Raw genomic sequence first — 17248 nt, forward strand, 5'->3', positions numbered from 1 at the left:
CCTCATACCACCCTCGTGGAGTCTGTTTCTGACCGTTTGAGCAGACACATGCACATTTGTGGCCTGCTGGAGGTCATTTTGCAGGGCTCTGGCAGTGCTCCTCCTGCTCCTCCTTGCACAAAGGCAGAGGCTGGGTTGTTGCCCTCCTACAGCCTCCTCCACGTCTCCTGATGTACTGGCCTGTTTCCTGGTAGCGCCTCCATGCTCTGGACACTACGCTGAAAGACAAAGCAAACCTTCTTGCCACAGCTCGCATTGATGTGCCATCCTGGTTGAGCTGCACTACCTGAGCCACTTGTGTCGGTTGTAGACTCCGTCTCATGCTACCACTAGAGTAAAAGCACCGCCAGCATTCAAAAGTGACCGAAACATAAGAACTGAGAAGTGGTCTGTGGTCACCACCTGTAGAACCACTCCTTTATTGGGGGTGTCTTGCTAATTACCTATAATTTCCACCTGTTGTCTATTCCATTTGCACAACAGCATGTGAAATTGATTGTCAATCAGTGTTGCTTCCTAAGTGGACAGTTTGATTTCACAGGAGTGTGATTGACTTGGAGTTACATTGTGTTGTTTAAGTGTTCCCTTTATTTTTTTGAGCAGTGTACATTAAAATAGTAGTTGTACCTAGAAGCCTGATGTTTACCAATGTTTTGGAAAGCTGAAAAATGTTGTGCCTTCAAACACAATGGCCCTGACTATACCAACAACAAAATGGCTCCAGAAGTGGCAGCCAGACAGAATATGAAAAATATCATATGTCATTATTCTCAGGTGTGAGGTAAGGACCAACAGATGTGACAGGGAAAAATGGAAACCAAATTCTTGAAATCATGAAAATAATACTGTATATTGTACCAGGTAAATCTGCAGATGGTGTGCAGCTCTGTCTTTACCCCAGCCATCATAAGCTATGGACCGAGCACTTCGCAGACTGGTGCTGCGTTACAAAGTACATACTTTTTAGTTTTAGTAAATAACGCAGCGGCCCTCACAAAGCACGCACTGTTGCATGCAGTATGCATACAGTTGGAACATACTACTTAATCCTAACATTGTGCCTTGAACTTTGATCTTCTTGCTCATACTCATGTTGTGCATAGGATTGTGGGCAAAAAAGCCACAAGAGCTTGCTGGCTTTTATACTGCAAAATGTGACCGGATCCAGTAGAACATCCTGGTATTTTTGGCATACTGCACTTGACATACTACATATTGGAACATATACAATAGTATGGGTATAGGAATGTACCCTGGGTATTTAAAGAGCTGTGTAATGATTTTTTATTGAGGTGTTGGTGAAAATATGCTTTCATCCTTTCATGTTACAGCAAATTGACATTTTCTCTACCCCAAGTTAAGATTTCTGAAAGCAAGGGAAAGTACCCTTATGACTTTATGAGACCAAATGCTTCTTACAGTTTACCTTTTCCTTCTACAAAATGCTATATGATGTCAAACATCTCCACCCAGTGGTGGAGGTCCTACAGTAAACCAGACATGTTGTCTCAGTCTACTGTGCAACTTTAGCTTCAAATCTCTACAAACAAAAAGGGATGAAACGTCTTCTTGTATCTTCAACCAAGTCCAGTTGCCAGTTGATTTTAACCTTCCTTGGATAACTGTATGCCTACTATATATGTACTTTAGAAAGCCTACCAGGTGAGCAGAACAATTTGGTATAATTGGACTAACTGTACAGGTCGTGACTGATAACATTAAGTCTCCTGATAATAAACCATGTTGTGATTTATCTTATTGATAAGGACTAGGACATTCTGAATTGGAAATAGGTTTCAGAGCACTGGGTTATCTGAACAAGCACCACGCTGGTTTGATACCGGTCTCTCTTCGAGTGTTTTAGATACAAGGTTTTGAACTTCTTTTCGTTATCATTTATCTAAGATTGGTCAGGGTGTGCCTGATGTTGATTTTCACATTCATGCATGATCATGTACTCTTACCAATAATAAGACATTTACACAGCTGGATTTACCATTTTTAAGTCCAAGCTCTCAGCTGTGTGAACTCAGGCTGTCCTCCAATTCTGATATAACAGTCAATGCTGTTCTCGGGAAACAGGAACAGGGCTCATCTTGAGTCACAGGCAAATTGTAGCAGCGCAAGGCAAATTAAGTTAAGTTTCCTCTTTTATATACTTGGGTAATTTAACAGACGAATGTCTTTCATTTAAATGTCAGGTTGAAAGTCTTGTTTGGAAAACAATTGTTTTAATATGTTTAGCTCAGAAATTAGCATTGAAAATGTTGAAAACAAGATGAAAACAAGCCTCCTGAAAACTGTAATGCACACTGACATAGACTGGTCTTTGTAATTCTACTGGAGTGATGAACTCCATTTCTGTGTTTAAAGTGCTGTCTAGTCTAGCACAAATTACTCAAATCCTGCATAGGTGTTCAATTGGGTTGAGATCTGTGAAGGCATATGATTCACCAGAGGTGTGGACTCGAGTCACGAGTTGGACTCCAGTCAGATTCGAGTCACAAATTATTATGACTTTACAATCGACTTGACAAAATCAAAAAAGATTTGCAACTCGACTTTGACTTTAACACCAATGACGCTTCACTTGGACTTGAGCCTTTTGACTCTAACTGACTTGACACCCTCCTCAAGCCCAAATATAAATTATTAAAAAAAAAAATTATATGACATTTGTTGTGTGACACCTCTGCCTTTTTTTCTGTACAGGTTAACGCTTTATTCAATAAAGATATTTTTCATTTTTCTCATTTCTTGTTAGAAATATGAAATGCTATTACATTTGGTGAAGAGCACATTATGAATTCAGCCTTGACTGTCTCAGCTTGGGACTTTGCTTGTAACTTGAGTGCTAAGACTTCAGACTTACTTGTGACTTGTAAAACAATGTCTTGGTCCCACCTCTCTGATTCACATACTTCTACTCACTTTAATTCGTCACCTATATGCAATTTAAAAGTAATGGGACTTGAGCAATTAATAAGTAGAATAAAGGCAATAAAATAGAAAAAGATCAGTTTCTAACCAAAACCAATTGGTATCCTGATTTCCAACTTTCAAATAGGGAATATGGGATTTACAAGGAGCACGTGAACGCAGCACAAACCTCGTTGCACTTGTTGCGCAACGTCACAGGGGCCACTTCACTTACCTTTGAATTTCTTAGCTAGCTTAAACATAATGCACCGTTGCTCCAAAATGGATCTTCGTATACTACAAATACAAATATTGTGTTGAATAAACCTGGAACAAAAGTATGAACAAACAAAAAAAAAAAAACTAAAGAGGAAAGATTTCATTGGTGACTATTGTGAAACGAGTGCAGGAACCTGAGCCAATAAGCTTCCGATACGGCGTCTCCTCCCATAACGTGCCTCTTTCTGCTGTAACGTTATGGCCGCTGTTCCTTAAACGTCGGCCTGTGTGCGCCGCTAAAAGATTAAATAAAGCTTTAACGTACACTTAAAAACATGTCGGCCCTACTTTTCCTGAAAACGTCGTTGAGCAGACTGCCACCCTGTGTCGCCCGGCAGGTTGTCGGCTGCTGTTACCACACCGAGAAAGGTGTTTATGGATACCGGCCCAAACAGACAGAGAGGTGCCACAAGTTGCAGAGCGACTGCATCGCGGCACTGAATCAAGGTCAGTAGGGGGTTAATTCAAAAACTTAACATCACCAGATAAGAAGGCGTCTTTGTCGTGCTAAAATAACGCTAATGCTGACCATGTATGCATTCAGGTTTGTTTTGTTATTGTACTACTGTATTCGTTTTATACTTGTGTAAAACATCTAATTCCCATTTAAATAGTTAAATTAGAGGATGATTTTGTTGCGATCAGTCGAGGTTGCACCCAGTGGCTGACATTGAATCTGCAGTGTGTTTTGGGACAACTCATCCTCACAGCGGCCTGGTGTTTTGCTTTGTGCTCAGATCATGGTCTTGCTCGTCTGGTGGAGGCATACAGAGCACATGGGCACAAGGCTGCTAAAATTAATCCCTTACTACCCCAAAAGCCTGTGGCCGACACTGTCCCGGAGATAGACATGCTGACCGGCACCATTAGAGGAAAACTCAACACCTCAGGTAAATGACAGCTGTAGATGGAAACCTACAGAAAGCATGCATCACAAGTTGGGAAAATGACAGTGTCTCCTTCTAACCATGATTTGTTACTCTATATGTGCAACATTATGTAATCTATACTTGTTAAAAAGACTTTTACTTTGCAAGTAAAGGTGTTGGAGGAAATTTTCAGATCCTTTACTTAAGTAAAAGTACTAATATCGCACTGTAAAGAAACAACCTGCATTGAAACTGTTTTAAATGTACAGATGCAGAAAATTGTCCTTTGGAATTACTACTACTATTATATATTATATCATAGGATTAATATTATTACTACTCATGCATTAATGTAAAAGTAGGATTTTTTAAGAAGTGCTTGTTTTGTTCAACCGGTAGTCCAAACCTCAAAATTATTAAAAATATAAATATAATTAAAAGGAAAAGCAGCAAATCCTCACATTTGTGAAGCTGCAACCATGAAAAGATTTTGCATGAAAAATAACGAAACGGTTATCAAATTAGTTCCCAGTAAATTTTCTGTCAGTGGATGTATTGACTTTCAGCTGTATTTGTACATTTTCATATGTTTTTTTGTGCAAAAATCTTAATTTTTAAAGTAATTAGTAAATAAAGCTTTCAGATAAGTTGTCAGAAAGACAAAATCGCATGCATATAAACTTACTCTATGATTATTTTTGGAGGATTCCAGAACGTAAAAAAATGTATTTGATTCATTTCATACTTTTAATTAGTTATTCATTGATATCATATTTAATGCTTACACTGTCAATTATCTGAGTATTTGGCAAATTTTATATTTTAAAATCCGATATATCGGCTTTTTTTCTTCTTCTTTTTAGAAACACATAACATAAACAACGATTATCCCTAACATTTTTTAAGTGTAGTTTTGAGACCTCACCAAGATAACATGACATAATGCAGTTTAAGTTTTTTTTATTGTTACAAATAATACTTTGAACAAAATCACAGCTGATTATGTCAGCTGATTGCTGCGTTTTGTGGCATTCCAAGCGCACGTTGTTGCCTTTTTTAATTGACATTTATCAGCTGTTATAAACACTGATACAGATTGCTGATATTGGCCGGGATCTACAAAGAACAACGATTTTATTAATGTTTTATTGTTTAATACACCTAAGGATGGAAAGGGTTGGAGGATGGTTTTACCTTTCAACTGTAGAAACTTTAACCCAAAACAATGCCCCCTCTGTTCACTTATCACTCCCCTATGTGTGCTTCTGCAGGTCTACGACATTTTGGCAAAGCGGAGGCTTCAGTGGAAGAGGTTCAGGCCTACCTGGAAGAAGTCTACTGTGGCCACCTGTCAGTGGAGACCAGCCAGCTGAGCAGCATAGAGGAGAGGGAGTGGTTCGCTGACCGCTTTGAGGAACTCAAGAAGAAGAGTTTCTCCACCGAGGAGAGGAGGCAGCTGGCCAAGATCATGCTGGAATCTCAGGTAATGCCAAGAAGAAAAAGGAGGATAACATCCATTTATATAAACTGCAAATAAAATGTACTGTATTATTTGACACGTCCTTATCACATTTCATATGTTAATGTCACGTATTTGTGTATCCGTGTCTTTCTTTACCTTTTCTCTCACAACCTGTAGGAATTTGACCACTTTCTGGCCACCAAGTTTGCCACTGTGAAACGTTATGGAGGAGAAGGAGCAGAGAGCATGATGGGCTTCTTCCACGAGCTTTTCTACCAGTTCGCCCACAGCGGAGTCACTGACATTGTCATCGGCATGCCCCACAGAGGCCGACTCAACCTCCTGACAGGCCTGCTGAAGTTCCCACCCGAGGTTAATCAGCCCTAGACAGTCACACTTAATGAATTATCCATGACAAGATTAGATTGTTTAATTTGCACTACTGTAATCAGCAGCACAAGGAAACAGAAAGTCACAGCCAGCTGCCAAAGTTCAAAAAAGGGTTAGATAACCTCAAACAACACTGTTTTTCCATTGTTTTTCTGTCCAGCTCATGTTCCGTAAGATGCGAGGCCTCAGCGAGTTCCCCGATACCTCCCCTGCCATCGGGGACGTCCTGTCCCACCTCACCTCCTCAGTGGAGTTGGATTTCGGAGCTGGACACCCTCTCCATGTGACCATGCTGCCCAACCCATCTCACCTGGAGGCGATCAACCCCGTGGCTCAGGGCAAAACTAGAGCCAGACAGCAGCTCAGGAAAGAAGGAGATTATTCACCTGAAGACAACGCCCAGCCGGGGGACCATGTCGTCTGTCTGCAGGTACCGCTTCACAACAACGAATACATGCAGCCAATAAGTTTAAGTTTAAAAGAAGAGGAAGAGCAATGTAATACTTTTATTTTGATTTGATGACAGGAGAGACTGGCAGGAAACATGGGGAGAGAGTGAGAGGATTAAGACATGCAATACATAGCGGAAGATGATGGTTATATGGTGTATACTAGAGCCTGACCAATTTATCATTTCGCTGATATAAGCTACTCGCAGATATATCTGCATCGGTGTTTATAACAGCCGATAAATAACTATTGAAAAGAGAAACAGAGAGTCGGATCCTTCCCTCATGTCATGAGTGTTGCATAGTTTGCCCACCAGAGGGTGCGCTGCAGCTCATTTGTTAACTACACTGCAGCACCACAGAACAAAACATCAGCTGACAGCAGTCTACCGAGCTATGGTGAGTAGCTCCTGGTAGCTCTCACACTCATTGTTCCCAGTGAGTTGGTCTTTTGTCACATCGTTACATGACTTAAATAATAATAAAAATAGCCCTCATCACTTTTCCTCTTCGGAGACCAGACTTGATAACCCTCCCATTTTTCACTGTCCTCTCCAGGCTCACAGTGGTATGTTTAATGTTACGGAGGAGGATACGCTGCTGACGGACGTGATTGTAGATTTATTTCTGAAAAAGTTTGGCAGTTCTAGCAACTGGTCCTCTCATTTCTCTCTAATTTATTATTTCTAAATATTTTCTAACATCGCCAACCGCAGATAACTCTGCCCGTTGCTAAATCAGCACAAAGCTAATGCCGTGTTTATCAAAGTGCTGTGTCTGTAGTTACAGTTGGCGTGTCAGAAATTGTTATTTTCCTATGTAGGAGAGCCCTGTTTATCATTATTATTTTGATAGCAATGACATGAGAGATGATAAATGGTATTATTATTATTTTTAGTAGTAGTACTATATTGGTATTTTTTATAGTTTCTGTTTCATTGGCCCTCACAATACATGCACTATTTAATATTCATTAGTAGTAGTACTCTTTAATTTATCCCATCACTTACATTGGAAACACTTCCGAAATGGATCTCAAAATGACCAGTGTGAACAGGAGGAATGATTAAAAAGAAGCAAAACCTGTTTCAATGTTCCTATGGTTATCTGACAGAAAATAATGAATGTGTTAAACATTCTTATCTCTTTAAACCAACTTATCAGATGTAGCAGTGGCTTAAACATAATTTGCAGTCAAAAACACCAGAAAAATTGATTAGATCCACTAAGAAACAAATGTGTACACAGCCACTGTTGCTCACAAGCTGTGGACCTCCGATATATTTCATCTGAATGCCTTCATTACGCTTCTCTTCTGATCTGCGGTTCATACTCTGCAGGAGGTAATGACACTAAACCCCTCTGGGCCTTTAGGTCATAATGTTAGAGACGTTTACATTCTCTGTTCAGCAATGTAGAATGTCTGAAATTGTGTTAAAGTGAAGCAGGGAGTTAAAGAAGTCCTTCAAACCTTCCTGCAGTGTTAAAACCATCTCTGTTCTCTTCTCCACAGGTCCATGGTGATGGCTCTTTCACCGGCCAAGGGATTGTTCCAGAAACTTTGACCCTTTCAAACCTCCCTCACTACAGAGTCGGTGGGAGCATCCACCTCATTGTGAACAACCAAGTGGGTTATACCACTCCATCCGAGAGAGGGAGATCTTCTTTGTACTGTAGTGATGTCGGTCAGTGAAACTTGTAAATAGCATCCATATAAAGAAAACTAAATATTCGCTACGTTCTTTTAAAGTATAGATGATGGGGACCTATTTGATATTATTTGAATCACCAAGGTGTGATGAACCCCAAAATCTGTTTTCAAAATGTTAGTGTTTCATATATCGTGCTGTTCCCATTTGTTTCACAGGTAAGATGGTGAACTGTGCTGTGATCCATGTAAATGGCGATGACGCAGAGGAGGTGCTGCGGGCCACTCGGCTGGCTGTGGAGTACCAGCGGCTTTTCAGGAAAGACATCATCCTGGACCTGATCTGCTACCGTCAGTGGGGCCACAATGAGCTGGATGAGCCTTTCTTCACCAACCCCGCCATGTACAAGATCATCCGGTCAGTTAAATTTACCCCGTTTACTCTGTGTCACAACACATTGTCACTTTCACTTTAAAAGTAACTGTAGCATATACAGCATATTTCTGAGGATTCCTAAGTTTACTGATGGCGCACAGAGAGACACAAATATTTCAGCAGTTATTAGCCAATATTCAAGTCCAGTCCTTTTGATATTGGCTCGTTGCAGATTTAGCTTTTATATTGCTTCTTTTTCTAGGAGTTTGTCACTTAATACAGCTGTCAAATTAGCATCAAGACAGGCATGTCTAAAAGCTGTCTCTTACAATATTTATGTTGGTAAAGATATAAATTTTAACTGAGGGAATACTGGATACTTGTGTCAGGCATACACTGTTATGGTATTTTGAAGCTACATTCCTGGTCTCATGTAGCATGGATAGCTTGTTGTTAACAAAAAAAAACTTACATTTGTTGTTGTGAATGGTAACCTACAGTTAAAGATGATGATTTTCAGTGTGTAACCTCTATTTAAAGACATCACATTGAATACTGACCAAAGATTCCTAAATTGAGAAAACAATTGTAAGTTGCAGATCACAGCAACATTACTTCAGAAATAAATTGCTTCCACACAACAGTTTTGTAGCTGCTATAAAGTAACATGCTTTTCTATGTTATATGCTGAACTAGCATGTTTGGACTCTGACCAAAGAGACAAAGTTCCTACAAAAAGATTCTGATTCAATCTGATGATTGTAAACCTTTAAAAAATATCCATAAACTCTTTCAATCGGAAACTTGTAAGTACAGCATTTTTTTGCATTTGCATTTGGAAGTACACATAAAGATCCATTGTAAAAACAAACAATCAATCAAAAAGAAAAGTACTAGTAGAATTTGCACCTCGACTGACATAGTTGTACTTTTTTCCAAAATAAAGTAAAGTAAAATGAAAACACTTTTTCAGTAATTTTGTTGATTCCCAAAACTATTATTTCCCCACATATACATTGTGGTCGGTGTATATTGTGTTCTTGAAAAAATACAGATTAATGAAACAGACATTGTTGCATCCTCACAGATCCCGTAAGAGTGTCCCTGACTCTTACTCAGACCAGCTGATCTCTGAGGGTCTGATGACCGACGTTGAGCGCGACGAGATCAAGTCCAAATACTACGGCATGCTCAACAACAAGCTGTCCAACATGACGCTGTACAGCCCTCCACCCACCAACCTGCAGGGCCGCTGGGGGGATCTGGTAGAACCTCAGGCCAGAGTCACCACATGGGACACAGGTGTACCCGTTCCCTTGCTGCAGTTTGTAGGAGCAAAATCTGTGGACATACCTGAGCAAATCCAGCTGCACAGCCACCTTGGAAAGACCCATGTACAGGTGTGGCCATAGTCTCTGTTATTTCTATTATCTGTTTTTAACATGGCTGCAGCTAGATGGTGATTTTTTATTTTTTTTGCTCCTTTGTGAACTCAGGCTCGGTTGAACAAGTTGGAAGAAGGGACCAAACTGGACTGGTCCACAGCAGAGGCCTTGGCTTTCGGCTCCCTCCTCTCCCAAGGTCAGTGTTAAGTAGAAGATGCAAATCAAATGAAATTTAAGAGTTGTTGATTTTTATTTATTTATAAGAAAAGGATTTGTAGATTTGAAATTTTTGTTGTTCCATACAGGATTTAATATTCGAATCAGCGGACAGGATGTTGGAAGAGGCACTTTCAGTCAGCGACATGCCATGGTGGTGTGTCAAGACACTAATGACATGTACATCCCCCTAAACCACATCAGTCCGCAGCAGACAGCTTTTCTGGAGGTAAAATCCTTAATAGATAAAACATAATGTGAACATAATCTGTCTAAATCAGGACATTCCTTCATATTTGTTCTTACATAAATATAAATTTCCTCCCTTCATGTGGCATATTTTGACGTCTTTGTGTTTATTTAGGTGTGTAACAGCCCGCTGTCTGAGGAGGCAGTGCTTGGATTTGAATATGGTATGAGTATCGCACAGCCGAAGCTACTTCCCATCTGGGAGGCTCAGTTTGGAGATTTCTTCAACGGAGCGCAGATCATCTTTGATACCTTTCTCTCTGGAGGTAAACGCCCGATTGATGCAATCAATCGATTCACAATTTCTATAATTATCTTATAATCTTCTTACATCAGATGTGAAACTGTTGTGTTTCCAGGTGAAGCCAAATGGCTGCTACAGAGTGGGTTGGTGATCCTGCTGCCTCACGGCTACGATGGAGCCGGACCTGAACACTCATCCTGCCATATGGAGCGCTTCCTCCAGGTCTGTGGGACTGAAATGCTGCATTCATGTCAAACAAAGTTACCGGTTCTTGATTTTGTGTAAAATACCGTTCCTGTCAACAATCCCAGTTGTAATTATAAAGGGGAATCTGAGATTTTTTCAATATGTCAGATACGGCAGTTAATATTACGTTGCTGCCTGAAAATAAAACAAACATGGGTATCTCGGTTCAGCCCAAATCTGTTGTTTGAGGTAATTCAATTCCAGTTTATTGGATATAGCGCACAGTATTTCTTACCCCTCACACAACCAACCAACTTTGCCATCATACAGCTGCCTTCAGTTGTTAGATGATAACAAACACAAGTCGTAAACATGGGAACCTTTCTCATCTCTCTCATGCGTCCCATATGATGTGCATGCGGCATAAATACACACCCCGCATATTCATCAGCTGTTGCTCAATGATAAACCAAAAGCACCTCATAGTGTTCATGGAGGTTTAATGTTTTACCTCAGTCAGTGAGCACAGGTTATATTTTTACTCCTTTCTATTTGTAGCTTTGAGGTATATTACTACTAATAACATGGAGAGACTTTTAGCTGAAACTTTGTGGACCAATGTTCCTTGGCCCCCTTTATAATTTTAGCAATAACTATTAGTAGATAGATACTTAGTGTAGAGCTGTATTGCACTGTGCCAGAAAGACCTCAGCAGCCCTGATGTCCATAGTGCGACAAAGCGGCACACAGTGCACTGTGTTCATGTGCTGGTGCAATTACCTAAATAAGCAAAATAGCACCCACAAACTGGGAATTCAGAAATGCTATCGATATTGCTATTTGATTTGAATAGTGAAGAATATGACACGTGTCGTGGTACAGACATGCTGGCTTTTTTTCAGTACAAAGGAACGTAATGCAGCACAGAGGATATTATTTACAGGCCATGTGTTGTGTTACACATTACCTGAGTTGTAAATGTTTGCTAACTTGTCCTCTTTTGTCTCTTAGATGTGTGACAGTAAAGAAGAGGGTGTGGATGGTGACAATGTGAACATGGCCGTGGTCAACCCCACAACTCCTGCTCAGTACTTCCACCTGCTGAGGAGACAGATGATCCGTAATTTCCGCAAACCTCTCATTGTGGTTGGACCCAAGACGCTGCTCAGGTTTTCTGTAAGCGCTGTAGATATTGTAAAGAAGAAACATTTGCAACTCATTTTTATAGATATTTCTGTGTCACTGGCTGAATAAAATTTGGGCTTTTTGGCAGGGGGCGGTGTCCAGTCTGGCTGAACTGGCACCAGGAACGTCTTTCAGGCCAGTGTTAGGTGATACTTTAGCCTCAGCAGAAAGGTGAGATAAAGTATATTTAAAGTAATAACTCAAATGGCAGCTTGAAATGCTGCCATTTGAATTATTACACTGCACTCATGAGCGCAGTTTAATAATTGTTCATGGTCTAGTTTTCTTTAACAAGAGCTTTTTTATTTCATATTTTGAATAGTGCTTAAAACCTTCTCAAACTTGGAAGATGCTTCAAAAGCATTCTTTAAATACCATTTTTCTTCTTATTCCATGCAGTGTCCAGAAGGTGGTGCTGTGCTCAGGGAAGCATTACTATGCTCTGCTGAAACAGAGGGAGACATTGGCAGCCAACCAGAACACAGTACTCATCCGTGTGGAGGAGCTTTGTCCGTTCCCACTGGAGGCTCTGCAACAGGAGCTCAAAAAATACCCCAATGCCAAAGGTACGTGTGGGACCCCACCTTCACTCTTTGTAGGCACCCAGATTTCTTTTAAATGCCATTACAACAACAGTTTGTTTAATGTCACTCCAGTTCGTTACTGTATGTTGTGTATAGGTTTGCACTGCTACATTACAAGCAAACCAGGGGTGGTTTAAAAACAAATTAACACTTTCTCCAATCAAATTAATCACTCTGTTCATTCATTGCACACAGTTGTGAACATTTCAGTGTGAAGTACAGTACCTGACTGTGTTCCTCTCCATTACCATTCTGGCCTTCATAATAGTTAAAAACCAAAGAAGTAGACAAACAATAAAATAAAAAAAAGTTCTGTGATTTTATCATAATTATTTTGAATGTTACCTCGGATTTGTTAAGTGATCCACTGTTTGACAATTGTTTTTCATGTTCTGATCATAAAGAATAGTTTAAAAATTTCACTCAGGAGCAAACATCAGCCTTTAAACTTGAAAGAAATAATGATTTGAAATTTATTGGGATAATTATTGATATTGAATTATATAATTTTTATTTTAAGCCCAATTTTCAATATCAATGAATCTGTTTTTTTTTTTGTGTGTCTTAGCTAAATAATACTTTTGCCAGGAAAATGTCAAACATAATGTTTGGGGGTTGTTTTGTATTTTCTTTTACATAAATATGATTTGTTGTAGGGCTGGACGGTATAATGAGCTATACCGATATAATTTCAAGAGAGATATAAAATTAGACAATACTGTTTATACCAATATAGTTTGATGTTGAGTTAATTAATGTTTCCATAAAGTCCTGCCAGCGTTTGCTTCTCTCTCTCGCTCACCGTGCAGCCCCGCCCCTCCCTCTGCATCTGCACGTAGCTGTCTACTCACAAACTCTAACAACATGGAGGGAGACACAGTGCCGGTCGACACTGCTGAAGACCTGCTTTGTAAAAAGATAAACAACTACTTGGTGGATATTTTACAAGTGCAGACCATGTCTGTGTGACAGTGAACACACCAGTGCAGATGTCATTCATGCAGCGCAGCTGCTGCTGTGAACGGAATCGCAGGTGGAAAGGTTCTGGGGGTTTTTTCAGCAACTTTATACAACGTAGCCTACTGCTGATGGAGACAGAGCAGATATACAGGGAGAGAGAGACGGAAAGAAGCGGGGCACTTTAGGTCTGTGAGTGTGAAGAGAACTGAAGGAGGCTTCAATAAGTGACACTTAAGGTAGAGAATGAAGTATAATTAAAAAAACAACCCCCTCAGCCCACTTAGCTGAAAATATCGATACATATTTCATACCACAATTCTGCCTAACAGTATTTGGATATGATTTTTGGGTCCATATCGCCCAGCCCTAACTTGTTGGATAAATTATAAGTAAACTATATGTTTGATTTTCATTTAGACAGTCAGAGGTGTATGTTAGGCTTGATTGAACTGTTTTTTTACTTTTAGTCTCTTTGTGTTCACAGTTCCTCTTTGCTAACATGCTTTTCCTGTGTTTTGCATATGCCATATTCCCTTTGCAATATTAGATAATACTGCAGTCTGTGACTGATGCACGACAGCCAAGACAAGTGTATGTATGTGTGTATATATATATATATATATATATATATATATATTAGTATTTTTCAGATTCAAAGGCAATTCATAGTTTTTTTACATTTAGCTTAAATATACATTAAAACAATCAATTCAGTCTCAATGGTAAAGAAAATTAATAATTTGAAATGAAATAACAAAGACAAAATAATAAACAGAAGACTTAAGAGTTTAGAGCTGGAGCCTTAGATAGGAAGTTTTTTCCAGATATGAAAAGGGTGCAGAGAATTGTTTTGTTTTCATCCTCCTAACTTTGCTTTTTTTGAGAAATTTAGAAAAACACCATTACAGTAGTCTGGGCTGCTAATAATACATAGCTGTAACATTTTCCTATGTCTGCCTGTGCTGATGAGGTTGTTAAAATCTTCATAGATATTTGGCTTTGTTTTTAGGCTTCACTGAAAGGGATTCAAAGTAAGTGATGACCTTTTACCTTTATTGACAACAGAGGGTTATTTCAGTTTTATGATTGTTTACCAGGAGGAAAGAGATTTTTCTCAAATACACTTCTTCAGTGATTCAATGGGACCAGAGTCACTCAGTGATACAAACATGTAAATTTAAGCAACGGGCAGAAAAACAATTACAAAAGCAGTGACACAAGTGAGTTATTGTAAGCTGACTGCGGTTCAGTGTGCTGCAACTTCAATACAAGTCTGACAGTCACCTCTAGCATAATTGAGTCCTCGAGATATTCTACAACTAATAAAGAAACCAGAAATGCCAGCACATCAGTGTATCTGACAAACAAAATTTACAATATGAGCTTTACCAGACTGGTGTTCACTGCAGGGCTATTGTTAAGAATTAAGTGTTTTTCTAATAGAATGAGTGTCGACCCAGACTACGACTGATTGCTTTATTTTGTTATGCAAGACTTTAAAAGAATGAGGAACTACGGATGTCAGCAGTGTCGGCATCCTTCTCTTTACCCATAAATCCTTTGTGTTTGTGGGTTGTTAACAGCACTTAGTGAAGATGAATAATTACGGAACATCAGAGGAGGAGGATGAATTTACAGAATTTCACATAGAGACCTCAAATTCTGAAATCACTTGTGGGCTCGCTGCTGTTCCATCTATTTTTTGTAACTCCATGCAGTTTTTCATCGAGGGTTTCTGTGTTCCTGGGGTTTACTTTTCATAAGAGACTTGAGTATCTACTACAGCACTGTGTGATTTTAAGTTAAACAACAACTGTAAGATAGTGCATGTACTTAAATTTACTTTAAGTGTTTCTCCCTTATCCATTGAGGGAATCTACGCTCCCCTTTAATGCCATCTTTCCAACTTTTTTTGCTCTAAACTTCGCTGTCTCAAACCTGTGAAAGGCTGTTCGGACCTCCCTGTTCATTCACATAACTCACCTTTCAAAGGCAGTGAGAAACAATATTAATAGAACTCCAACACAGTTATTTTCATTATCAGTAAATCTGATGATTTTTTTTCTGGATCAATTTACTAATAACCGTGAAGTTTTTTAAAATTGGTCACCTTGTTTTGTCGGACCAGCTGTCCAACAACCAAAAATATTCAGTTGAGTAAAATAGAAGGCAGGAAGAAGTAAAACAATATTCATTTATGAGAAACTAGAACCAGTTTTTTTTTTTTTTTTTAAAGGACATTTTTCAGTAAAAATAATCATTTCAGCTTTAAAAATATTAAAAAATTATATTATATTTCTTGCCTTTCTTTTAAATGTATGATCCCTATTTAGACAAATGGAGTCACCCACTTGAAATACTGTGAAGATTGGTGATGATTTTCCAAGTTGTTGTTGTTGTTTTGTTATTACAATTACCAGTGTGATTCTGAATGAGGTTTTCTTACTTCCGGGACAAAACCTGAAAGTTAACGTTTCACTTCGACTATTTCATTGTTCTCACCTCCCCAAACAGACTAAAGTAAATCCAGTTCCTGTTTGATCTGGAATTTCTCTGCTCTGTGGTCAACGGGCAGGAAAAGAACATCAACCAAAGTGGTCTATGACATTTGCTGCGAACTCGCTTTGAAAAAGAACAGTGTATCATGGCCTCTTTTACTTTTGATGTAATACATCTTTTAAATTCTCCTACAGAGTTTGTGTGGAGTCAAGAGGAGCCTCAAAACATGGGTCCCTGGTCTTTTGTAGCTCCCAGGTTTGAGAAGCAGCTGAACTGCAAGGTGAGCAGTGTTTCAGGTAATGTAAAGCTTTCAAATGAATTGTTGATATCGCACGTACTAGACTGTCTTCTCTCTCTTTCCCAGCTCCGATTAGTGAGCCGACCTGCTCTGCCCGCTCCTGCCGTCGGTATCGGGACCCTCCATCAGCAGCAACAAGAGGCCATCCTCACTGCTACCTTTTCTTAAGACTCACCACAACTGGAAACTAAAATAGCCAGTATACAAACACCAGTACTACATTACAAACTGTATCTGCAGTAATCTTCCCACTATTGTAGGTAAATGTGCTCGGCTGCTGCGTGGCAGATACACGGGACCTTTTAGACGATGTGGATTGTGCGGTTTAAAAATAAATTGGTCAATAATATAAAGCAAGTGTTAAAGAGAATAGTGATGATAATTGTGCTTGTACCCTTATTGTCAGGTTTTAATACGTTTATGGTTTTGCCGGCTGTTTTTCCCCCTTCTGTCATTTGCTACGTCCATATTTTTCATGTGTTCGGTTTTAAAACACTATGGTAAGTAAGAATACAACTGCTAATGTGGTTCATATCCAAATGGAGGCCTTAGAAACGATGTTTACAGTGTGATTGTAGTAGAAGAAGCACTTTTAGCTGACCATCGTATTCGCAGCTCGTAGTAACCTGTGTCAAACCTGAAAGACCTCCACGTTTCAGGGTTCAAAATTGTTAAGTATTGTCATGCATTCAGTCTGCATGAGTTTAAAATTTTTGTACTGTTCTAAACATGAAATATCAGTACACAATGTTAGAAATCTTTGAGCATTAAATTGAGGCACTTTAAGTGGATTTCTAAATGAACAAAAAAAGTTGTTACCATTTTGACTGTTAAATGTTTGTCCAATCTTGAGTTAGATGTATTTAAACATTTCATGGTACAAATTTGAGAGAAGTACTTGATAGCTATAATTATTTAATCATGCTTAAAGAGTTGAATTGAAAAAATGAAGGCATTAAAGGCCTAATGTAAATAAACCAAATCAGAATATTCAAATGGAAATATTTTCAAATAAATGTATTTTTTTGCGTTGTGCATAATTAGTTTCTT

General features: G+C 39.1%; 1 protein-coding gene across 1 annotated transcript; it reads left to right on the top strand.

Moving 5' to 3' along the window:
- Positions 1–3473: 3473 nt before the first annotated feature.
- On the top strand, positions 3474–17131 carry dhtkd1 (dehydrogenase E1 and transketolase domain containing 1). The gene is made up of 17 exons (XM_038705992.1): positions 3474–3645; positions 3936–4088; positions 5339–5550; positions 5707–5901; positions 6080–6349; positions 7882–8053; positions 8236–8434; positions 9480–9792; positions 9889–9973; positions 10083–10222; positions 10358–10508; positions 10602–10708; positions 11684–11848; positions 11946–12028; positions 12257–12423; positions 16095–16180; positions 16265–17131. The coding sequence occupies exons 1-17, from the start codon at positions 3474–3476 to the stop codon at positions 16364–16366; spliced, it is 2772 nt and encodes a 923-aa protein (XP_038561920.1). The 3' UTR covers positions 16367–17131.
- Positions 17132–17248: the final 117 nt, after the last annotated feature.

The sequence above is a fragment of the Micropterus salmoides genome, unplaced genomic scaffold, assembly GCF_014851395.1.
Source record: "Micropterus salmoides isolate LMB-PRFRI ecotype aquatic unplaced genomic scaffold, ASM1485139v1 Ms_hic_scaffold_8, whole genome shotgun sequence".
Taxonomy (NCBI): Eukaryota; Metazoa; Chordata; class Actinopteri; order Centrarchiformes; family Centrarchidae; genus Micropterus; species Micropterus salmoides.

Excerpts from the sequence above, each read along its gene's own strand:
- dhtkd1 (XM_038705992.1), top strand. The coding sequence starts at position 3,474 with ATGTCGGCCCTACTTTTCCTGAAAACGTCGTTGAGCAGACTGCCACCC. Across the intron at positions 9,974-10,082 it reads CGGCTCCCTCCTCTCCCAAG|GATTTAATATTCGAATCAGC; the intron begins GTCAGTGTTAAG and ends TGTTCCATACAG. Across the intron at positions 10,709-11,683 it reads ATATGGAGCGCTTCCTCCAG|ATGTGTGACAGTAAAGAAGA; the intron begins GTCTGTGGGACT and ends TTTGTCTCTTAG.